Source organism: Kogia breviceps, chromosome 14 (genome assembly GCF_026419965.1).
Source record: "Kogia breviceps isolate mKogBre1 chromosome 14, mKogBre1 haplotype 1, whole genome shotgun sequence".
NCBI classification, from domain to species: Eukaryota; Metazoa; Chordata; class Mammalia; order Artiodactyla; family Physeteridae; genus Kogia; species Kogia breviceps.
Genome location: NC_081323.1, coordinates 82,438,075 through 82,462,945, shown reverse-complemented (window position 1 = coordinate 82,462,945; position 24,871 = coordinate 82,438,075). Strand labels below are relative to the sequence as shown.

Below are 24,871 nucleotides of genomic sequence, written 5' to 3'. Positions count from 1 at the left end.
AAAATTCTTTGCACTATTTTTGCAACTTCTCTGTAAATCTGAAACTATTTCAAAATAAAAAAGTTAAAAATAAATACATGCGGGGCTTCCCTGGTAGCGCAGTGGTTAAGAATCCGCCTGCTGACGCAGGGGACACGGTTTGAGCCCTGGTCCGGGAAGATACCACATGCCGCGGAGCAACTAAGCCTGCGAGCCACAACTACTGAGTCCATGAGCCACAACTACTGAGCCCACGTGCCACAACTACTGAGGCCCACACGCCTAGAGCCTGTGCTCCGCAACAAGAGAAGCCACTGCAATGAGAAGCCGGCACACCACAACAAAGAGTAGCCCCCGCTTGCTGCAACTAGGAAAAGCCCATGCGCAGCAACAAAGACCCAACGCAGACATAAATACATAAATAAATAAATAAATAAATAAATACATGCTTACTGAAGAAAATATGCTAAATTTAAAACCATAAAGTTAAAGAAAACATAATCCAAACACCTATTTGTTTTTGTCCCACCCACTTTTTACATGTATATTGTAAAATATATTTATTTTTAACATTATTGGTTTTATACTACATATAATTTTGTCCTGCTTTTTTCATTTATTAAATTGAGAAGCTTAAAAAATCTCAAATGTCCTTCCAGCCTATGAATATAGAGCAGCTTACTGGATATTTTCACTATTATAAACAACACCACCATAAACAGGATGACTGATATCTTTTCAAGATAAAGAACCTCTGATTATTGAGTTTCTGAATATATCTTAGAAATATTTCCGAATCAAAGGGAATAAATATTTTTAGGACTCTTGACTCACTGTCAAATTATTTTCCAAAAAGCAATTTATTTTCAACGTTTCTCTACAGCCTTCCCTCTGTAAGACATATTGCTAACCTGGGGAGGTGAGAGTAACTCCACAAAGCACTGCATCCCCAGAAGCCTGAGAGGGAAGCAAGGTAAAAAAACAAAAACATGGGGACTTCCCTGGTGGCGCAGTGGTTAAGAATCAGCCTGCTGATGCAGGGGACACGGTTCGAGCCCTGGTCCGGGAAGAACCCACATGCCGCGGAGCAGCTAAGCCCGTGCGCCACAACTACTGAGCCTGGCCCGTGAGCCACAACTACTGAGCCCACGTGCCACAGCTACTGAAGCCCACGTGCCTACAGCCCATGCTCCGCAACAAGAGAAGCCACTGCAATGAGAAGCCCGCGCACTGCAATGAAGAGTAGCCCCCGCTCGCCGCAACTAGAGAAAGCCCGCGCGTAGCAACGAAGACCCAACACAACCAAAAATAAGTAAAATCGATTCTTTAAAAAACAAAAACAAAAAACCCCCTACATATGAGAATCAGTGGGCACTCCAGGGAGGCCAGAACACCTGTGCCCCAGAAGGACGGGCAAAGAGAAGAAATTGGAGAGATGCAAGTTCAGACAAGATGGGTGCTCTCCACCACGGAAACCGTACCCGGTAAACGAGACCCTCTGTGGTACTAAGTGGGAAGAGTGTGCAGAGGGAGGTGCTGGCCCAGGTCACAACCACACACCAAACTGGGGACCACAGCCTGGAGACGCGCTAGTTCCACCTCTCAGCTCTCCTGCTGCTGTGAATTACTCATCACCGGCTCCTTAGTCCCCTGAGCCCACCTCGGTGTGAAGGCTGGAGGGGAGACTGTCAAGGCAGGGCAGTGGGTGACCCGGAAAGAAAGAACCAGAGTCCTGGGAAAGCATAGTCTGGGCGACTCCCAGAAACTCCTGGATTTCCTCAAGAGTTTAGAGAAATATGGTCTGGAGACACCCAAGAGCTCGGGAGAAACCCGACCTTTACCGAGAGGAAAGTAAGCTTCTGGGTTCGGACGTCTAGAGCTCCCAGAGTCTGCCCCGTCCCGCCTTTCAGGGAACCTGAGCCATCAGAGGCCTCGTCCAGAGACCTGCCTCAGGCTGCGCTGCAGTGGAAGGACCACCCCCCCGCCCTCCCCCACTGCCCTGCCCGCAACCCCTGCCGACAGCAGCACGTTGAGTTTCAATTCATCATCTTTCAACCATTCTTGATGGGCTCACCTTGACTTGCACCTGGGTCCTGGTACCTGATGCAATACAAGTCCTCTAACTAAAGGGATGGAAGGTGGGGCGGCGGGGGGGTGGGGTGGACACAGGCCCCAGAAGCTGCTGTGAGGAGACGGGAGACGGTGCCTGGCAGAGGGCAGACCAGAAGGGAGCTCGGAAGGTCTGAAATGACTCAAAAAGGCACAGCAACAGCTCTTCTGGGCTTTAAGAACACACAGGATAGGACTCGGAACCCCTGCCAAACCCTAGTGCTCCTCTGTCCGCATCTTTCTACCATCAGCAGACAAGGTCAGCTCAGCCTCTGTCAACTTCCAGCGGCCAGCATGGAACGGTGACGGCACCTCTATCCACACTCAGCGGTCTGCTCTGGCGTGAAGGGTAACCTGTCCTTGTTCCGAACCATCTTAACAGGAAAATAAAACACAACAAAATAAATAAAAACCTACCTACCTCTATTTACTTACTCCTTCACAATGACGGTATTACATCACATTTCCAAATGCCTCTACTTAGTATCCCCTAGAGAAAGGGAGTAACTACTTTTTTCTAAATCATCTGTTGACTCTGGAAGTAAGACTACTTTTCAGTCATATCATAGGAAACCAAGACCACCTTCCGAAAGTAATATTCGAATCTCAACTAAAAATCGTGACTTTTCTAACTAGAAGCGGTTTCACAGAGGAGGGACCATAACACTGAAGGGAGCCAAAGAGCCCCATCTTCTCTCTGATTTCTCTCCAGCCCACTGGGTTACAAAGCAGAAAACCTGGGGCAGGCGGACATAGTGAAAAGGGTGTGGGACCTGGCGGCAGTTCAGAGAACCAAACTGGGAGACTGGCTTGACCACCACCTTAGCAAATTACTTCTCACTGAGCCTCGGCCAACCAGGTGCGCTTTTATTTATTTATTTATTTATTTTTGCGGTACGCGGGCCTCTCACTGCTGTGGCCTCTCCCGTTGCGGAGCACAGGCTCCGGACGCGCAGGCTCAGCGGCCACGGCTCACGGGCTTAGTCGCTCCGCGGCATGTGGGATCTTCCCGGACCAGGGCACGAACCCGTGTCTCCTGCATCGGCAGGCGGATTCTCAGCCACTGCGCCACCAGGGAAGCCCCAGGTGCGCTTTTAATCCTTGTTTGGCTTTTGCACAAATGATGCTTGAGGAAACATTCCGCAAAGTATCATAGAAACATTGATGGTGATGTGGATTTGAAGACAGCTGTCCAAAGTGAAAGTGCCTCGAGGAGAAACACTCCACTCCTATCAAAAGTGGCTTTTCCACGTCCATCGGGTAACTCACGTGCCCAGCACCCTGCCAGCTACACAGGCGAAGACAAACGAGGTCAGGGGATGTCCCCTGCCCTTCTATGGAAAGAGACAAGGCACACGGTTACTTCCTTGCCGAAATGAACAGTACAGATTCTGGCCGGCGCAGCTCACGGTTGGGCAGAGGCTGGCTTAGGATGGCTTCCTGATGGGAGAGGGTGCAAAATGGCAGTGATGTGGGGGGCGGCGGGGGGAGAAGAGGATCCAGAAGGGCCTAAAGGGAAAATGGGGGCATAGGTCTGAAGAAAAATAAAAACGAGTTCAAAATTTCTCTGCCACTTACAGTTCTCTATGCCTTTGGGCAAAACTCAACTTCCCTCAGCTGCTTTCCTATCTAAAATGGAGAATCATCGTCACTGGTAACTCTGAAAGGGCTACCGCGAGGATAATACGGGTAAAAGTGCACAGAATGCATGGTGGGCACTCAAAGAACCTTGGTGGATTACTTCTCTCTCCCATTCGTATTCTTCAGGGCAGAAGCAGATTAAAATAAGCCATGTCAGGACCTCCCTGGCGGTCCAGTGGTTAGGACTCCATGCTCTCACTGCCAAGGGCCTGGGTTCAATCCCTGGTTGGGGAATTAAGATCTCACAAGCTGTGTGGTATGGCCAAAAAAAAAAAAAAAGTTGTGTCCTCTCTGCTGCATCTACTGCGGGGAGAAGCCCAGGTTTAGCAGACTATTAACACTCCAGAAAAAGTGGACATCACCTGAAGGGACACACGGCTATTGTGACGGGCCCCAGGGGCACCCTGTGAGGGTCTTCAGCCACATTAATGTAGAACTCGGCCTCCTTGGAAAGAGAAAGAGGCTCCAGGGTGACGAATGGTGGGGAAGCAGAAAGGACCTGGCTATCGTTGGCACTATCTGTAGTCACATACAGCACACGATCAAGGGTGCCACACTGGGCTTCCGGTACAAGATGCGGTCTCTGAACTCTCACTTCCCCATCCACACTGTCATTCAAAAGAATAGTCTTCTTGTTGAAATCCCAATTTTCCTGGGCAAAAAATACATCCGCAGGGTTCGGATGAGGCCAGGCGTTGCTTGTTCGCTATCTCAAGCCGAGGAAGATGAGCTAGTTCTTGAAGGAGGTGGCAGTGAACGTCTATCAAACTCAGCTGCTTGGATTCACGAGCCACAACAGTTAAAAACAAGGATATCAGAAAAATTTTTGGATGGTATCTCTGTTTCTGAGAAAGGGACAGTTCAGCAGACTGATGAATAAGATCTCAGTTATCCAGCTATAGAAACAACAAGTCTGTGTCTAAGCTCAGGCTGCCATAACAAATACCACAGACTAGGTAGCTTATACAACAAACATTTATATAGGTCTGCAGGCTGGCAAGTCCAAGATCAGAGCATCAGTAGATCCGGTGTGTGGTGAGAGCCCACTGTCTGGCTTGCAGACAGCTGCTTTCTCGTATCCTCACATGGCGGAGAGCAGACAGGAAGCAAACTCTCATGTCTCTTCTTATAAGGGTACTAACCCCATTAACAAAGGTTTCATGCTCATGACCTAATTACCAGCCAAAGGCCCCACCTAATACCATCACATTGGGGGTTAGGATTTCAACATATGAATTTTAAGGGGACACAAACATTCAGTCCATAACAGTCCAATCTATCTGGTTTTTTTTTCTTTTGTTGCTTGTGATTTTGGTGTCACACCTAAGAAACCATTGCCAAATCGAAGGTCATGAAGATTAACCCCTATGTTTTCGTCTAAGATTTTTTTTTTTTTTTTTTTTTTTTTTTTTTGCGGTATGCGGGCCTCTCACTGTTGTGGCCTCTCCCGTTGCGGAGCACAGGCTCCGGACGCGCAGGCCCAGCGGCCATGGCTCACGGGCCCAGCCGCTCCACGGCATGTGGGATCTTCCCGGACCAGGGCACGAACCCGTGTCTCCTGCATCGGCAGGCGGATTCTCAACCACTGCGCCACCAGGGAAGCCCTCGTCTAAGATTTTTATAGTTCAGCTCTTACATTTAGGTCTTTGATCCATCTTCAGTTGATTTCTGTATACGGTGTGGGGTAAGGGTTTAACTTCATTATTTTGCATACAGATATCCTGTTGTCCCAGCATTATTTTTCCCCCTATTGCATGGCCTTGGCACCCTTGTGGAAAAAAAAAAATCAATTAACCATATATGTATGAGTTAAGTTCTGGATTCTCAATTCTATTCCATTGACCTATCCATTGTCTATCCTCATGACAGTACCACACTGTCTTAATTATGCAGCTTTGAAATAAGTTTTGAAATTAATGAGTCTTCCAATTTTGTTCTTTTTCAAGATTGTTTTGGCTATTTGGGGTCCCCTGCAATTCCACAGGAATTTTAGAATCAGCTTTTCCATTTCTGCATAAAAAGCCACTGGGATTTTGACAGAGATCACACTGAATCTGTACATTGCTTTGTGGGGGTGGGGAGCACGAGGATAATGTCATCTGAACAATATTAAGTCCTCCGATCCAGGAAGATGAATGTCTTTCCATTTAAGTCTTCTTTATTTCCTTTCAGCAATGTTTTGCAGTTTTTAGTGTAGAAGTCTTACACCTCCTTGTTTAAATTTATTCCTCAGTATTTTATTCTTTTTGATGCTACTATAAATGAAATTGTTTTCTTAATTTCCTCTTTGGATTGTTCACTGCTAGTGCAGTTTTTAACCATAGAACAAATAAACATCTATGAGTCCAGATATAAATAATGAAATAAATAAATGGGAGAAAAAGAACAACTCTTCCTCACAGTAGAATTCCAACTAATAAATGTAGAAGGAAAGAGAAAAACAGAGAATTACCATTAGACAAATACCACAGTTAAGAACTGTTGCAGACAAGATCTACCAATGGATGTGTGAAAATCAGTGGGCAAAAAGTGCTGAGGTGGGGTAGGGTGGGGAGGACAGGATTTACATAGTCTCAAAGTATTTCCTCCAAGATACTTATTAACTACAAAGGGAAAAATAGAAACTTCGCAGTGGAGAAACCCTGCAGACACCAACCTAACCAAGAGGTCAAGGCAGGCATCACCTGTAATGAACCCCTGAGACAAGGCACTGAGAAGGACACACCACCAGTTTTGTGATGTTCTTGCCACAAATGCATAACCTCGCTCCAATCACAAGAAAGCACTGGTCAAACTCAAAGTGAGACTACCAAATGTAAAATGGATGGCTGGTGGGAAACTGCTGCACAGCACAGGAAGATCAGCGCAATGCTTTGTGGCGACCTAGAGGGGTGGGATAGCGAGGGTGGGAGGCAGGCTCAAGAGGGAGGGGATATGGGGATACATGTATACATGTAACTGATTCACTTTGCTGCACAGCAGAGACTAACACAACATTGTAAAGCAACTGTACTCCAATAAAGGTATTAAACCAAACCAAACAAAACCCAAAGTTAGGGGCATTCTACAAAATGATGGACCAGCCCTCTCCTAAAGCATCAAGGTTATGAAAGGAGAAGGAACTGATACAGACTGGAGGCGACTCAGGAGGCATGACGGCTCAGTGCCAGGCGGGGTCCCGGCTAGGATCCTGGAGCAGAGAGAAGATGAGAGGAAAGACTGGTGAAACTCGAACGAGGGGCAGGGTTTCGTGCAGGGGCTGGTGGACTATGGTTTGCAGGCCAAGCCTAGCCTGCTGACTATTTTTGAAAACAAAGTTTTACTGGGACACAGTCATGCTCATTCATTTACAGATGATCTACGGCTGCTTTCTTGCTAAAACAACAGACTTCGGAGCCGTGACAGAGACCTTCTGGCCCCACAAAGCCTCAAGTGCTCACTATCTGACCCTTTGCAGAAAAAGTCTGTCGAGACCTGGTTTATAGTTAATGATACTCTACCAATCTTAATTGCCTGTTCTTGCTAACTTTAGTATAATTTTGCAAGACGCTAACAAGCTAACCCAGCTTCAGGGGAAGCTGGGTGAGAAATATAAGAAAACTCTGAACTATTGGGGTTGGCCAAAAAGTTCATTCAGTTTTAAGTAAAAATAAAAGACACGGGTTTCCCTGGTGGCGCAGTGGTTAAGAACCCGCCTGCCAATGCAGGGGACACGGGTTCAAGCCCTGGTCCGGGAAGATCTCACGTGCCACGGAGCAACTAAGCCCGTGCGCCACAATTACTGAGCACGTGCTCTAGAGCCCACGAGCCACAACTACTGAAACCCTTGCGCCTAGAGCCCGCGCTCCGCAACAAGAGAAGCCACTGCAATGAGAAGCCCGCGCACCGCAACGAAGAGTAGCTCTCTTTCGCTGCAACTAGAGAAAGCCTGCATGCAGCAACAAAGACCCAATGCAACCAAAAATAAATAATAAATTAATTAATTAATTAAAAAATAAATAAAATACACATTCTTCATTTTCGCCAAGAATTTTATTGAACAATGTATCTGCTAACCGAACGAACTTCTTGGCCAAGCCAACATTTTTGCAATTTCTCTGTAAGTCAAAAATTGGTTTAAAAACAAAAGTTTTGGGCTTCCCTGGTGGCGCAGTGGTTGGGAGTCCGCCTGCCAATGCAGGGGACACGGGTTCATGCCCTGGTCCGGGAAGATCCCACATGCTGCGGAGCGGCTGGGCCCGTGAGCCGTGGCCGCTGAGCCTGCGCGTCTGGAGCCTGTGCTCCGCAACGGGAGAGGCCACAACAGTGAAAGGCCCACCTACCGCAAAAAAAAAAAAATAATAATAAAATAAATAAAAATAAAATAAAAACAAAAGTTTTTTTAAAAAAATCCAGTAGCATCCTTATTGTGAGGCCTTGCTATCAGCTCCCCTAGACACACCTCATACACTGCTGCCTGTTTCTGCTTCACTGTTTTCCCTCCTAAGAACGTTCTTCCCTTTCTTTCCGTAGCCATCAAAGCTATATCTGAACGGGTTAACTCGAATGCTACTTGCTCCATAAAACCTTGGCTGCCGGCTTCACACGCACACTGAGCTCAGGCACCTGGCAGCCTCTGCCTCCGTTTAGAGTCAGTTACCTCCCCGTCCGCTTCCCTGAGCTGGTTATGTCTTACTCATCAGCTGAGTAAGAACCGTGACTCTCAAAAACCCAGCGCTGAGCACTGCAGGGGAGAGGGGCTGCGGAGCCCTCATCAGCACCTCGTGCGCTGCCTGCCCACTAAGCAGGTGGCAGGCACAGGGACGGCACCGACACCACGGCCACCCCGTGCTAAGCACGGCACTAGGTGCTTTACACAACCACTTTCTTTTGACTCTTACGATTGGTTAGCCTGTTTAGATAAATATTTCACCCATTTTTACAGACATGGACTTGAAGACCTAAGGAACCAGTAAATCACTGAAGGCCCCACAGCCAGCAACTCAACGAGGGAGATTTAAGGGCCATACGAGACCCTCTCTGTCACTTCCTGTCACAGCTCTAGTCATCATCTACCTGCAGATGAGCACAGGGGTGGCCCATCTCCTGGCTCATCACCGTCCTGGTTGGTTCCCAGGCTGGCCTGTCACCCCAGGCTTGGCCAGCAGGAGACGGTGCCCTTCAGCGAAGACGGAGTCTCTGCCGGGGTGGGGCGAGGACAGGAGCCACATAAGGCTGCTGCGGGCAGCAGCTACACGCGGTGATGGAGGCGCTGACGGAGGACGGCAGATAGACACGTGGCCACGCACTTCCCAGGGGCCAGCTTTTATCATGAGGTCAGGCCAGACTGCCATCAGGCTCGGGCCTTCAATGGCACTGGTTTGGGTTTTTTTTTTTTTTTTTTTTTGCGGTACGCGGGCCTCTCACTGTTGTGGCCTCTCCCATTGCGGAGCACAGGCTCCGGACGCACAAGCTCTGGACGCACAGGCTCAGCGGCCATGGCTCACGGGCCCAGCTGCTCCGCGGCATGTGGGATCTTCCTGGACCGGGGCACGAACCCGTGTCCCCCGCATCGGCAGGCGGACTCTCAACCACTGCGCCACCAGGGAAGCCCGATGGCGCTGTTCTGATCCCCAGCTCTGCTGGCATTTCGCCTTGACATTAGGCCACTGCCGTGCGTTAAAGGCTGGTGTCAATCAAGTGTGTCTGAGCACCAAGGGAAGGTCGTCTCTGCGATCTCTGCCTGCCAAGTCACACCATGCTTTTAAATAGTAGGATGTGGGCAGTGGGGTTATCTAAGTTCACAACAGAACAGCATGAGCCAGTCGGTAAGAACCAGCCCCCACGGGGATAGAGGACTGTCTCACGGCGTCTGTAAAAGTGTCCACGATTATTACGCCACCCGCACGAAACCAGGAGCTGCTGCGAGTTTCTGACTGCCTGACCACGTTCTCTTAGTGGGGGAGGAATACAAAATGCTGGCCTGACATTATACCACGCTGTCACTTGGGGCAGGTACACTCAATCACTCGACATGCTCCCAGAGGCTGAGTTAATGCTCCCGCTGACAGACAGGGCTGTGAACTCGGCTGCAGCCAGCAGTGGGGACACACTCGGGTCCCAGTGCATCGGCTGTGGCTTCGGTTAGAAGAGACCCACATCACACAGCACGCATGAGGGAGGGGCTATGAGGACACAGGCCACAGCACCGGGGAAAGGTGTCTTCCTCCCAGCCCTGCACTATGCCCCAAGTCATGTAATGCATAAGTTTGCACGATGTCCAGTGGAGGCCAGGTGTCTCTGCCAGGTTCTTGGCCTCCGTAAAGGGACGTGGTGCTTCACGCAGCTTTTTCCTTGTGATGCCACCAACTCAACATGTAACTTGCAGGGCTTCTGTGATGGGGAGAAGACTGGGAGGGATTGGTCCCAGACCCTTAAATGCTTTAGGGCAGAGGGGACACACTGCGCTCCCACTCACAGGGCGTTAGCTGAGGTTAGCTTCCAGAGGGCTAAGGGATGGGAGGGTGGGGACAGAAATACGCCATGAACAGTGAATGTGTCTGCCGCAGGTGTGCACAACTCACTCGAGGTGATGGGGACTCAGTAGCAGAACTAGTGAGAGTCTAGCTGCTCAAGGACTTGAGACCGATAAACCTGATTTTAAAAAATCGAGATATACTGGGACTTCCCTGGGGGCACAGTGGTTAAGAATCCGCCTGCCAAGGCAGGGGACCCGGGTTCGAGTCCTGGTCCGGGAAGATCCCACGTGCCGCAGAGCAACAGAGCCCGTGTGCCACAGCTACTGAGCCCACGTGCCACAACTACTGAAGCCTGCACGCCTAGAGCCCGTGCTCTGCAACAAGAGGAGCCACCTGAATGAGAAGCCCGTGCACTGCAACGAAGAGTAGCCCCCGCTCGCTGCAACTAGAGAAAGCCCATGCGCAGCAACGAAGACCCAACGCAGACAAAAATAAATAAATATTTATTTTTTTAAAAATCGAGATATAATTCACGCCCCCCCCCCCAAATTCACCATTTTAAAGTGTACGATTCAGTGGTTCTCAGTATGTTCACCCATTGCACAAGCAGCACCACTAGCTAACCCTAGGACATTTTCATCACCCCCACCCCTCAAAGGAAATCTCTGTACCCATCAGCAGCCACTCCCACCCCTGATGTGCGCCACCCCCCCCCCCCCCCCCCGGCTTTGCTCTGGACATCAGGAAACCCGGGACAAATCCAAATAGCCTTGAGCAGCCATACGCTATCTTATCCCTAGGTCCCCACCTGCCATTGTATCTATTTTTTTCTAAATAAATACTAATTGTAACAGCCGTTACCAGGTATGAAGCATTCACCCTATGACTTTCTACTACTTAATGCCCTCCTTACAGCAACGCTCTGAGGTACAGGAGCTGTAATTAGCACAGAGATTAGAGTGCCCTGTCCAGAGTCGGGGAGCTGACAGGCGTTAGAAGCAGGAGTCAAACCCAGACCCACTGGCATCAGAGCCACTCCATCATCCATTTGCATGCCCTTCACCACCTTTTCAGAACAAGGCCAAGCTCCAGACAGAAGCCACCTCACCGTCTGGCCTGGGACTCATCTGGCAGTTTAATACCCTGACTACACCATCAGGTGACAGCATCACTGGGCTGGTGTCTGGCTGGGGTTGCCCTGCCGTTCAGCAGCCCTCGTGCTCAGGAGGCCTGACATGACACAGCCCTCACCGTCTACCTGCTGCACGACCGAATCCACAAAAGCTCCAGGGTCTCTCTCGCTACCCACTCGCTGGTACAGAACGCTGGCCCTTCAGCCGGGAACACTGAACCGTAACCGGCGCTACCTTCTGAGAACTCCCTGCCTGCAGTCACCCGGTAAGGGGCGAGAAGGCAAGCCAGGCTTTCCAACTTTCACGGCAAAATAGCCAGACACAGCGTGGAGGATGCGCTGAGAGCCTCAGGGCCTCCGCTGTGGACTCCCTGCCTTCCACCTCTGGCAAAGGGTCTCTCCGCGCTCGCTCTCCCAGATTCCCCTGCTCTACCCCTGCCTGATAAAATACACCACTCTGGGTCTATTCTCTGGCTCCCATCCCCCAAAGAGCTGCCCTGACAGTGTTATAAGGGAGTCTGAAGTTCGCTGCCTTTACCCCAGTGGGTCCCAGAAAGGGTGACCTGTGGTCACACTCCTCCGTTCTTTTAGAACATTCCCTCCACCCTGGCCTAAGCCATCTATCTAATCCTGTCGATCTTGTCCACACACAGTGCAGTCCCAGCACCTCACAGGGGGCCTGGTACACACGAGGGGCTCTTCAAACGCCTGCTGAGTACGGAGGCTGCTGCCCCCTGCCTTACTCAGCGACCGTTATATGAAGCCCCAAGGAAAAGTGCCTCTTGTGATAAACTGATGCACTTCCTTTCTTCCATCATGTTTGCTGTGAATCCCGTCCTCTTTCCTTGCCTTCCACGAAGCGCTGAGATGAATTCTGTGCTCCATCACAATGACGTCCCTTGACTGTCTTTTGGTACAATTACCTGCGTCCTGGGACCTTCTCTCAATTACTGGGTTCTTTCCCCGGTTCTTGGTTTTGCTGAGGAGGGTGTGGGCCTTGAAATGCAACAACCCTAAAATAAAACCCGGTTGAGCCATGAAAAGAACATGGGCCTTGTAGGTAGACAGACCTTGGTTCAAACCCCAGATGTGCCACCTACACACCACGGGACGCCGGGCACATGGCTTACTCAGCCTCGGTCTCCTTGCTCACCACCCCCACAGAGGTATGACCATCGCATGAGATATGAAATACCTGACACACAACAGACACTCAAAGGTTAGATTAGATCCCTTCTATTCATTAGAATTTTTTAAATAAACAAACTTATTCATGTTTTTGGCATCCAGGTAACTGATCTAGAAATATCCAGAAAGACAAAGAATACTATGATGGAGGGGCAGCACACAAGTTCTTTCTCTCCTTCAATCAAAAAATAATTATTGAATAAACTATCAATGGCAGGAGGAACTTGACACATTTAAAATTCACACCTAGATGGAAACAAAAATCCTACAAAAAGTTCATACCGCATCTTAGAATAATCTTAAAAAACATAGATCAGACCCAATTTTGGCACCTCAGTCAACATGCAGGAGAAAGCTCAGCAGTACACTTGGCTGGGAGGAACCATAAGCACTCATCCGCCACTCACCCGGTTAGTATTCCTGAGGGCCTACTTCCTGCCCGGCACTATTCTATGCGCTGGCCACACTCACGGAAGTGACGGGGAATCCTCTGTTCTCAAGGAACCCACATTCCTCCCCAACCCCCAATACTGCCATTAGGGATGGGGAGAATGACACTCCTTTCATGATAAGCCACTTCCACATTCTTCGTGGAAGCAGACGGAGAAGACGGAAAAATTAACAGGAAACAGTAAGACAGTGAGAATGACTGTAAATTCTTGAGCAAAGGAGGGTTGACAAGAGTTGGGCTTCGCGAGCAATGGTACCATGGACAGATCACGAGACGTGATGGGGTGGGGCGGGGAGGGAGAATTGTGGACTCAGGGAGGCCAATTCGAGAGCTGGCACAGCAGGAAATGACAGGGGCCACAGTAAGACCGCAGCAGCGGAGGGAGATTCGAAGACCAAAGCTGTTGGCACCGTGTGCTGGAGGCACCCCAGCGTGAAGACAAGGGGAAAGCGGAAAATGTCTTGTGTCCGTAGAGCTTCAGGGACCAGGGGACGGTGAGGTCACTAGCAGGGGCAGAGACCTTGCTGGCGGGGGTTTCAGACAGGCGGGACGGTCTTTGCTCAATGACCTTTCAGAGTTTGCAAATCACATTACATAAGGGATGGTGTCCAACAGGTCCAGGTAATGTCATGTGGTTTCTTAACTGCAAAGGTTCTGAAACGCTAACTGAAACCAACAAACGCCCTTCTTCAAAAGACCACAAGTCCCACCCGAAACCCCACTTCTGAAAAAAGCCGGGCACAATTGGCTGATCCATTCTCCTGTGTCTTCAAGAACTGCCAGCCCTGTTTTCAGTGTTGCAAACTGACCCCCAAGTGACCTACAGATACAGAGTCAGCACATCGGGTTCGGGTAAGGTGAGCATGAGTTCATGTGTTCCTACCCAGTCCTCCAACCTTTGTACAGACCCAGCCTAGCCGGCGCAGTGATGGTGTGTGGCGTGATGCTAAAGCGATCTCGGTCACTTCCTAAGCGCCAAAGGAAGGAGTGATACGACAGGCTGCTCTGGCAAAAGGAATGGGGTGCACAGGGCCACAGGAAAAGGCGCTGAAGACAAAACGAGGGGAGATTTTTTAAAAACATGTCTAAACATCATTCTTGATTTTCACCTAGAAGCAGATTACACAACCCCACATCAGAGTATCCTTACAGAGTCCATCTGCCTCCGTGATTAAAACCAGGGGGCAAAACTCAGCTTTTTTTTTTTTTTTTTTTTGGTGGTACGTGGGCCTCTCACTGTTGTGGCCTCTCCTGTTGCAGAGCACAGGCTCCAGACGCGCAGGCTCAGCGGCCATGGCTCACGGGCCCAGCCGCTCCGTGGCATGTGGGATCTTCCCAGACCAGAGCTCGAACCCGTGTCCCCTGCATCGTCAGGTGGATTCTCAACCACTGCGCCACCAGGGAAGCCCCAAAACTCAGCTTTTTCCATCCTATTTTCCTACTGCAGGTCATCTCCCAAAGAATCCAGTTCTCTGAGAAACAGTCTACGGCTGATGGCACCACAGTTTGGCTCATCATGTTATTCTAGTTTAGCTTTGAAACAGATTAATTTCAGGGAAGCACGTGTACAATTCCCTCAGCTGCGTACAGACCAGAATGCCTCACCCCCCAGCACTCCAATTAAAGGATAACTCTTAGATGTTCCCCCACCACATCACCTCTTTATAAGTAAAACAAGTAAGCCCCCTATGTCAGCAGCTTTCTCCACAAGCCACCCAGAAGAAGGACCAGGTCCCCCAGCTGCTTTGTTCACAACATCCCCGACCGTGTTGCCATGCCAACGAGCATCAGGCATAACAGAGGCTGATGAATTTGGCTCCAGTGGACCCAACCAACAGGAGCCACCAGTCCACAAAGAGCCATGGTTTGAGCCATGGGACTCCTCCGCCACCTTCACTCACACACATCCCAGCAGGCACACAACTAATGTAAACACCTCACTTGCGGAGGGAGTTGGGGAAGCAAAAACACTTTTAGGATGTAGAGCTCTAAAATGCTATGACACAGATTTAGGCAGAGTAAGATTCCTAAATATGAATTCATCCAGAGAGAAGAAAGTCCGAAAACCTAAGAAAAGAATACACTGTTGTGTGCCATATATTTGTGTGTATGTATATATATATATATATATATATATATATACACCTAATACAAACTTAGCTCAGAGTCTCACATAAATTTTCATGAAAAAAAAGCATCTCTGGGCTTCCCTGGTGGTCCAGTGGTTAAGACTCCGTGCTTCCACTGCAGGGGGCGAAGGTTCGATTCCCTGGTCCAGGAACTAAGGTCACATGCCGCTCACAGTGCGGCCAAAAAAAAGAAAGCATCTCTGCCATTAGTCGTTAGCAACTGGCCCTAGAATTATGAATTTTAAAATGATGAGTGGGCTTCCCTGGTGGCGCAGTGGTTGAGAGTCCGCCTGCCGATGCAGGGGACACAGGTTCGTGCCCCGGTCCGGGAGGATCCCACGTGCCGCGGAGCGGCTGGGCCCGTGAGCCATGGCCGCTGAGCCTGCGCGTCCGGAGCCTGTGCTCCGCAACGGGAGAGGCCACAGCAGTGAGAGGCTCGCGTACCGCAAAAAAAAAAAAAAAAAAAAAAAAAAAAGATGAGTCTTGGGTTTCCCTGGTGGCGCAATGGTTAAGAACCCACCTGCCGATGCAAGGGACACAGGTTCGAGGCCTGGTCTGGGAAGATCCCACATGCCACGGAGCAACTAAGCCCAAGAGCCACAACTACTAAAGCCCACGCACCTAGAGCCAGCGCTCTGCAACAAGAGAAGCCACCGCAATGAGAAGCCCACGCACCGCAACGAAGAGTAGCCCCCGCTCGCTGCAACTAGAGAAAGCCCACGCACAGCAACAAAGACCCAACACAGCCAAAAATAAAATAAAATAAATAAATTTTTTTAAAAAAATGATGAGTCTCTGTTCGTGGGAAAATAACAAGATTATCATTTTTGGAGGGAAGTTTGGCAATATCTACTGACATTGAAAGTCACCCCATTTTTACAAACACACATACTCCTCTGTACTATTTTTCTCCATCTGGAAACTGTCTCAGTGTAAGGCTATGAAGGGCATTCACTGCCTATGTTGCATATTTCTGTAATACACTTTTTATAATGAGCACTTAATAATTTTGTAAACAGAAAAAATACATTTTTATAAAAAACAGTCATTTCTCCATTTCAATTTTCAAATGAATCTGACATATAGTAAAAAGTTAAATCTGAAATTATATCATCATTTGACAAACCATGTGTCAGAGCCATGGAGGAATTGTGTGTTTTGTTCACTGCTATAGGCCCAACACCTCAAATAGTGCCTGATATATCACAGGTAATCACATCTGTTAAATGAATACATTTAAAAGCTCATAAATGTTCCAGTTCTTCCACTTCTAAGAATTCATTAAGCAAAAATATTTGTCCAATCGCTGAAAGATAAAGAACAAGGCTAATCATTGTAGCAGAATTCATAACAGTAAAAGAATGCAAACAACATAAATTTTTTTCAATAATATTGGTTACTGGGATACTGTCATTTTTTAAAAGAATGAGGTTTTGAAAAAGGAATGAGGTAGATCTTTACATAGTGCTATAGAAAGACATCATGTTAAGTAATAAAAAGCAAGATTCAGAACAGCATGACTAGTTTCATCTTAATTCTGTGTTTTAAATTTAAATAGTAAAAAATTCCTTCTGTTTTAAGTAAAAAAAAAAAAATCTAGGTAATAAGTGTTTTTATATGTGAAGAAAAATATCTGGAGAATATATACTACACCACTAGCAGTAATTGTTTTGTCTCAGTGTAAGGCTATGAGGAATGTTCACTATTATATTGAGTATTTCTATAACAGTTTTTTTTAAACATCTTTATTGGAGTATAATTGCTTTACAATGTTGTGTTAGTTTCTGCTGTATAACAAAGTGAATCAGCTATATGTATACATATATCCCCATATCCCCTCCCTCTTGCATCTCCCTCCCACCCCTCTAGGTGGTCACAAAGCACCGAGCTGATCTCCCTGTGCTATGCAGCTGCTTCCCACTAGCTATCTATTTTACATCTGGTAGTGTATATATGTCAATGTTACTCTCTCACTTCATCCCAGCTTACCCTTCCCCCTCCCCATGTCCTCAAGTCCATTCTCTATGTCTGCGTCTTTATTCCTGTCCTGCCCCTAGGTTCATCAGAACCATTTTTTTTTAGATTCCATATATATGTGTTAGCATATGGTATTTTTTCTCCTTCTGATATAACAGTATTTTAAAAAATAATGAGCACTTAGTAATTTTGTAAACAGAATAAAATCTATTTTTATAAAAAGTCATTTCTCCATTTCACTTTTTTCTCATTTTAATTTTTCAATGAATCTGACATGTAAGTTAAACCCCATAGCGCTAACCTGAGGTCCCCGGGCCTGGGGTGACTTGGTGAAAGGCACACAGTGCTAGTGACTGAGCCAGGACTCAGGTCACCTGACATCACACCCTCCACCCCATCCAGGGCTCTCCTCCTTCCTAAAGCATGAGGAAGCAGATGTTGCCAGAGCAGCTGGGCCCTCTGGAGCCATGAAAAGTCCCACAATTACAGAAGCCTCTATTAGGGGGAAAAAAAAAAAAAAAAGAGTTGCTTAAGGGCTACATTTTTATGAACTTGAAACGTTCCATGAGTTTAACAAGTAAATGTTCTGGATTTGCCAAGCAGTTCTGATTTCAAATAGTCTATCTCCTAAGTATGCGTGAACTTTATTGAACTCAGATCCTGATGTTCAAGGGGTTAAGGAAGGATCAATTCAGAGTCACCGGCATGTCCTAAAATTTAAGGCTTGTCTGGCAACAAGCACCTCATACATCTCATGAGTTGTTTACAAACTCATACCACTCAGGAGTTTCACCTGCCTTACTCATGCTGACTGCAGTCAAGGTTGCTACTTCCAGGTGCTGAAGTACACTCCTTTCACCTCAAACCCACCTGTAACTTTTTCAAGGGCTAGACACAAAGGATTTGGGAGAGTTACGATGACTCTGAAGTTTTCAACAGTACAACCCAACTGGAAGCCAATATTCTATTCTCTGAAATGCAGACCACTTTTTTAGACTTGATTAAACTAGGTGGTATGAAAATCAAGAACTGACCATTCTCTCAAAAGGAAAATGAGAACTCTGCAGAGGGACACAAAGAAAAGAAAGTGATTTCTTCCGGGTTCACTGCTTTACTAACTGGGATTTTGGACTTTTGGACTTTTTTCCTGATCAAGCCAACCCCACAACCACTCAAAGGGGACTTGTGTAGACAGAACTTGTGAGTGGTTGATGAATCAGTGCTTTCTCCCCAAACAGGTGGGCCTGTGAATTTCAGCACGGCACAGTGAGGACACTGGATCCCAGAGGGTTAGGTCAGCTTACGTGGAATGTCACAGTTCTCAGTGTCACCCTCCGAGACCCTCTCTTCTGAGCCTCAGAACCTCAACCCTGTGGGGGCCTACAGGGTGGGCTCTACCACTATCTGGGCTACTGAGTAGGAAACAGAGGCTCCAAGAAGTTGTGTCCTGCCAAGATGCCAAGGTTCCAACCGAGGACTACCCATTCCAGACCCGTCTCCCTTGGTCTTAGCACTATTCCCTGCTTCGGCCAAGCTCAGAAGGAAGGCTGTATTTTGTCGGTCTAAGAGAGGAGGCAGCCACGTTCTTTGAAATGGCCCCAAACTTCTCAGTACTGGTCACCGGCTCATGCAATGGTGACTCTCATCGAGAAATGAAAAGCAAAAAGTCGAGGTCAAGTGCCCCCGCCGCCCAGAAGACCTCCACCTCTTTCCCAATTGCTCCCACGAGCTAAGGGTATCACGGTTGCCCTGCAGAGCCCGGCAAAGCACCTGCCAAGGCGCCTGCCCGCGAGGAGCACTGTCCCCCAGGAATGCCGCGGGCACGCAGAACGTTTCCCAGGAGAGGTCGGGCTGGCGGGCTCCACTGAGCCCACCTGATGCTGCGAGGTCAGATTTGGGCCCCACCCACACTCATCGAGCGCGTCCTACGTGAGTGAAACCAAGTTTAACCGGCCGCCTCCTGAGGCCCACTGTACAGACGGGGAAACTGAGGCTCGGAGAGGAAAAGTGGCTTAGCCCAAGGGTGGCGGCGTGGGGGCTGGAGCCCTCTCACGCCGAGACCCGATCCTCCGCCGAAGGGCCGGTAGGGCGCCTTCGGCCGTGGAAACGACGACCCTCGAGTCTCCGCGAGAGGTCCGCTCGAGGGGAAGGGCCACCCTAAGAAGGGCCGAAATGGGAGCCGCGCTTTCCGCGCCGGCGTCTGGCGAACTGGGCAGCGACCCGGCCCAAGCGCCCGCCCCCATGCCGAGGGCCCGGGCGGCCGAGGCGGCCAGAAGGCGTCGGGTCCCGGAGCCCGGGCACCCAGAGTCCTGGCGACCGGACCCCGCCAATCCAGCACCAGCGAACGCACGTACTCACCACGGTCGGCCGGCAGCAGTACGGACACCTGAGCAGGACGCAGGCCCACACCACTGAGGCGCTACCACCGCCCGCGCCGGCTGCGGGGGTGGGAGCGTGGCCGACGGCGGCGCTGCTCCGCCCAACCCGGCCGTGCCCTTGTTTCTGGGGCCAGGCCTCCCCCCTGCGAATCCGCGCTCTTGGTACGGCCCTGAAGGCCACGCCCCCTCAGCGTCCCAGCTCAGCAGAGGGACCCCGGAGCCCCGCGCGTAGTCGCGGAGGGGGCGGGAGTCCCCTCACGCCTTTGACAGTTCAGTGGGGGCAGTAGCCGTGAGTCGCGCCGTCTGGCCTCCTGCTGCCGGCCGCCACTCGCGTGTGTTCGCGACTCTTTCTCCTCCACGATCCTCAGTGCCCTCGCCTGAAAATGGCGAACCTGCATAAACAGAGTGTCGGGGTCCCTCCAGCCTGGGACTGGAATGCTGGCCTGCTTGGGTCGGGGGGCGGGAAGTGAGCAGGCAGGGGGCGAGGACTGCACCGAAGAGGCAGGATGGGGCAGAGGGCACTTCGGGTTTGGAAAGATAGTCTGTCTTTGTCGGGGGTAAGAAGCCCACCTCTCCCTCCTGCCGTGGTTCCTATGTTACAGGATTATGAGGATTAGATGATATAACTCATGTTCATAAATAATTTAGCTCAGTGCGATAGTAAGTGCTCTAGAAGTGTAAGTTGTTGTTGTTATTATTATTATTATTACAGGCTCTGCTGCGAATTCCTTTTGGAACAGTGGACAACTCACTTCGTTCAGAACCCGTTCTCCATCTTTAAAAATGGGACCCACCAACGACAACCAATTACTTTGAAAATACTAAAGGTCTATATAAGGAGAGGATTATTCCCGTGGCCCCAGTTTTAGGCTTCCATAGTTCCAGTCAGGAACATGTCTGATTCACCCCCATTGCATTCTCTCCAACAGGTTGGATGAACGCAGTAGCCCTCAGGGTGGGATGTACCCCTGTCTAACTAAGGGGCTGAATGTGTAACTCCTATGCTAGGCCCTCAAGAGAGCAGTAGGGAAATGCATCCCCCAGATCTCTGATACTCCCTCTCACCTTTTCACCACCTTGCTGAACAATCTTCCCTGCGTGTCCCAGAGAAGCTTCAAACTTTGCCTCTGAATCCTTGCACCCTGCTTCTGTGAAGCCAGAACACATACCACTGAGTTCTCTCTCTCTGCTAATAGCATCTCTGAGGCAGGAGACAGGCATCTTCTTTTACTTTTTACCATTAAACCAGTAGCTGAGTCCTAGGGATCCTATCTCCAGGACCACCCTCCCCCTTTCTCATCTTTCCTGCTCTCCCTGCCCTAGTTTAGGCCTACCTGGGTTCACCTTTCACCTGGATGATCTCAGGAGTTCCTGACTCGAATGCCACCTCCAGTTTCTTCTATACCTATACCAGGGAAACTTCCTTATACTGCTCTGCTCAGTGCCCTACCTTCCTATCCCTTAAATTTTCCTCCTCAAAACATATTCTCACTAGGCAGCTGGGGGAAAAAATGTAAGTTGGAGACACATCTTACACTAATATAAACTCCTGATAGATAAAAGACGTAAACAATTTTTAAAAAGAGAAGAAAAAGGAAAAGTCCTACAAGAAACCATGGGGGAATTGTGTTAATCTCCAAGACGACTTTCTGAGTTAGAAGCCATAAGTGACAGAAAACTACTATAAACCCCAGAAGCCATAAATGACTGAGAATACCACTACATAAAAATCAAAACTTAGGACTTCCCTGGTGGCACAGTGGTTAAGAATCTGCCTGCCAATGCAGGGGACAAGGGTTCGATCCCTGGTCCGGGAAGATCCCACATGCCGCAGAGCAACTAGGCCTGTGTGCCACAACTACTGAGCCTGAGCTCTACAGCCCGCATGCCACAACTACTGAGCCTGCGTGCTGCAACTACTGAAGCCCACGTGCCTAGAAGCCTGTGCACCACAACAAGAGAAGCCACCGCTATGAGAAGCCTGTGCACTGCAACGAAGGATAGCCCCCGCTCGCCACAACTAGAGAAAGCCCGCGTGCAGCAACGAAGACCCAAAGCAACCAAAATTTTTTAAAAAGGTAAACTGATTCAAAAAAAAAAAATCAAAACTTGATGTGTAACAAAGACCTACAGGCAAAGTCCAAAGGCAAAGGACAAACCAGGAGGAAATATTTGCCTAATAAACAGCCTCTACTAATTAATAAGAAAAAGACTTATTAATATAAAGGGGCAAAAGATAGAAATCATCAGTTCACAGAAGAAAAAATACACATGGCTCTTAACCATATGAAAAGTTATTCAACCCCACACGTAGAAAAAATGCAAATTAAAAGTTGACCAAGATACTGGTTTTCACCTACAATGATGACAAAATCTGAAAGTTTGATGACACAGGGTCTGTGGAGCTGTGTGGAAAAAGACACTGTCATTTATTGTTTCCCCATCCAAACATGAATATCATCCAGCTAAAGAGAAGACAAATAAGGAAGCTCATTGCTGATACAGAACAATCTCTCAGATAAATCGATGAACGAAAAATACAAGGAGATGGCCAATAGGCAGAGAATGCTACTGTTGGTGGTGTTTTTAAAAGCATTGCAGTGGGGGAAAGTGGAGGGAAAAATGTACATACTGTGTGGATATATTTGGTTGTATGTGTATGACCTCTGTGGAAAGAAGAAAAGATAGCATTGGTTGTCTCTAGAGGACTGGGAGAACTGGGACCAAGGACAAAGGACGCGTCACTGTACACCCTTTGTATCTTTCACATTTTGTGCCTTATGAATGTTTTTTTTATTCTAAGTCAAATACGTAAATACTTTAAAAAATACTCAAACAACCTTGTCACTGGCCAAAGAACCAACTCTTTTCCTGGCTCCCAATAGGTAAAGAACAGTGACTATCCACTTCATTTTTCTGAAATCAAAATTCAGCATGTGTGGGGTTATAGACAAGAGTTTCCTGCCACCTCCCCTCTGTTGCACCTCATCTTCACTGCCCGGAGAGAATCACTTCTTACCTCATTTCGCACTTCCTTCTGGTCCTTATTTCCATGCTGGTAAATAAATGTTTGTGTGGCTGCCTGTTGTCTGAAATTTTAGGTGTTACCTCTAGAGTCCTGCTAATTATGAGTTAGGTTATTAAAACCACAGCCCACCTCCCCTGCCCACATGTCAACATAATTATTTATATACCTATTTTACTTCCTCTGTTAATCATTTTTATAATTGAAATAATAGCTTTGGACCTTTATTTCTTGTGCCATCCACCGCAAGCAGTATCTTTTCACGCCGCACCATGAAGCTCTCAGCATCCTCGCCCTTCCCTTTGTTCCGTACCCCCGCCTCTGTCTCCCCACTTAGCTGGCTGAACTTCCATATTTTCATTGCTGAGCTTGACAACATTTGCATTGTACATAGTATGTTCTTTGCTTTGTCCCTTGAGCCTAAAAGTCAAGTCATCAAGCAGCACTGACTTCGTTGTCACATTGTACAGGGGATGCACAGCCAAACCAACCACCCCTATGATTACAGGGCTCGTGCTGTGTGTCCTCTTTCTGAAAGTTCATTTCCCGCCCCCCCGGCACAATTTAAAAGAAACAGATCCTCAGTCTCTCCAGGGAGCTGGTGTATCGAGCTTTTTTCCTGAGACTCCCTCCAAGGTTCTCAGGCACACGCCATCCCCCATCCATACTGGTTACTGTAAAGGACGAGGCTGATTCCTATCTGTGTTTCGGTTCTCATAAAGGGGCACAACAGTTTGTGGAATGAATGGATTGCCTTAGCCTGGAATGCAGGAAGAGCGGTCAAAATCTGGCCCCAACGTATCTTTCCAGCTTGATCTTTATAACATTCTTCTACAAATTCTACACTGTAGCAAAACTGGATGAATCCAGTTTTGTATATGCTGTGCATTTTTATTCCTCTGAGCCACTAGGAATGTTGTTCTCTGCCATGTTTCTATGTCCATCTCCTACCGATGCTTCCACCTCTGGAAGATGCCCTGATCCTTCCAGAAGTGACGGCTCCCTCACTACTGTCCAGCTCTCCAAGGCCCGGGGTATTTCCTACTTTAAATCATGTCTCGTCAGTCTTTTTTTTTTTTTTTTTTTTGCGGTACGCGGGCCTCTCACTGCTGTGGCCTCTCCCGTTGCGGAGCGCAGGCTCCGGACGCGCAGGCGCAGCGGCCATGGCTCACGGGCCCAGCCGCTCCGCGGCACGTGGGATCTTCCCGGACCGGGGCACGAACCCGCGTCCCCTGCATCGGCAGGCGGACTCTCAACCACGGCGCCACCAGGGAGGCCCTCGTCAGTCTTAAGTGTCTCCAGGGCGGGTCTGTCTCAGAAGCCTCTTCTCCCTCGGCCTCCCAACCCCCAGGTTCTGCCAGATGCGGGCAGCATGGAGGCATTTGCGGGCTGAGCCACAGAGGATTCAGGAAAGGCAGCCTGGAGTTAAGGGGCTTGGGCTTGGTGAACGAGAAGGAGGGTCCAAGGGGCAGGGATGCCAGAGCCAAGGCTGGAATGAGAGGGAGACAGGTGGATGGACCGTGGTCAGGGCAGAACAGGGACTTTGTGACCTGTCCAGGCCACTGCTTTGTCGCTTTTGGAAGGGCTGTGTCCTTCCACTGAACAGAATGGAAGAAGGTTTGTCCAGGTGCAGGTGCGGGCACCACTGCATCAAGGACTCATCAGGAAGATGTGGTCTTCTAAGGGAGAGATGGGGGCCATCGGGATAGGGCCTTTCTCTGGCGTCCCACACCCTCTTCTGAACGTGAACAACCTGAAAGCTCAGGGCACCTACAACAGAAAGAAAGCTCAGGGGCTGGGGGGGGGGCCAGAAACTGACCCCTAAAGCAAAGCTGCTCTCCACAGCAGAAGCTTTTACACGTATAACATCCCACAAAGCTAAGGACTGTACCCTGTATCCATACCTCTTGATTGCCATGATCCCTTGAAGCCTTTCCTTGCTCTATAGAGCCAAACGTCCACCGAGCACTTGCAATGGGCTCCCACTTGCTATGGGACAGAAGGGGGGAGCTAATTACCATTTATTGAGCGCCAACTAGATCCCGAGCGCTGTGCTAAGCGGTCTACGGGTGTTACTGCAAATCGTCTCTCAAAAGTATACACGATGATTCCCATTTGACAGATGAGTAAACAGAGGCTCAGAGATGTGAGGGGATGTGTCCCAAGCTCCCCAAGATCCCACAACTAGTAAGTGTTTAAACTGTGACTGGGGCCCGGTACCCACCGGTGAGCACGTCAAGCACATCTAAACCCTTCCACTTCACCCCAGCCCTGGGAGCCGTCCTTTCCCCCGGGGGAGCTCACCCAGCCTAGGAGGGGGCCTTTGTTCCACTCTTGCTTCGCAGTGGTACCATTTCTCACGCTGGTGGAGGCTCCCCACCGCCCCACCCAGGGCAGTTCTGCC

General features: G+C 49.0%; 1 protein-coding gene and 1 pseudogene across 4 annotated transcripts in view; one reads left to right on the top strand and one right to left on the bottom strand.

The window, feature by feature from the left end:
- The window catches only part of POR (cytochrome p450 oxidoreductase), a 69,111-nt gene that overhangs the window by 42,243 nt on the left and 1,997 nt on the right, over positions 1-24,871 (bottom strand). For 2 of the 4 annotated variants that reach the window (XM_067013851.1, XM_067013852.1), the window contains exon 3: positions 24,372-24,456. In XM_067013851.1, the coding sequence (XP_066869952.1) occupies positions 24,372-24,385 (14 nt within the window). In that variant the 5' untranslated portion in view covers positions 24,386-24,456. Of the gene's footprint in view, positions 1-12,242; positions 12,328-19,422; positions 19,583-24,371; positions 24,457-24,871 lie in introns of those variants that run through there. The other 2 variants (XM_059037229.2, XM_067013858.1) reach the window with 2 other exon arrangements.
- LOC131741624 (large ribosomal subunit protein uL6-like) lies at positions 2,533-4,609 on the top strand (annotated as a pseudogene).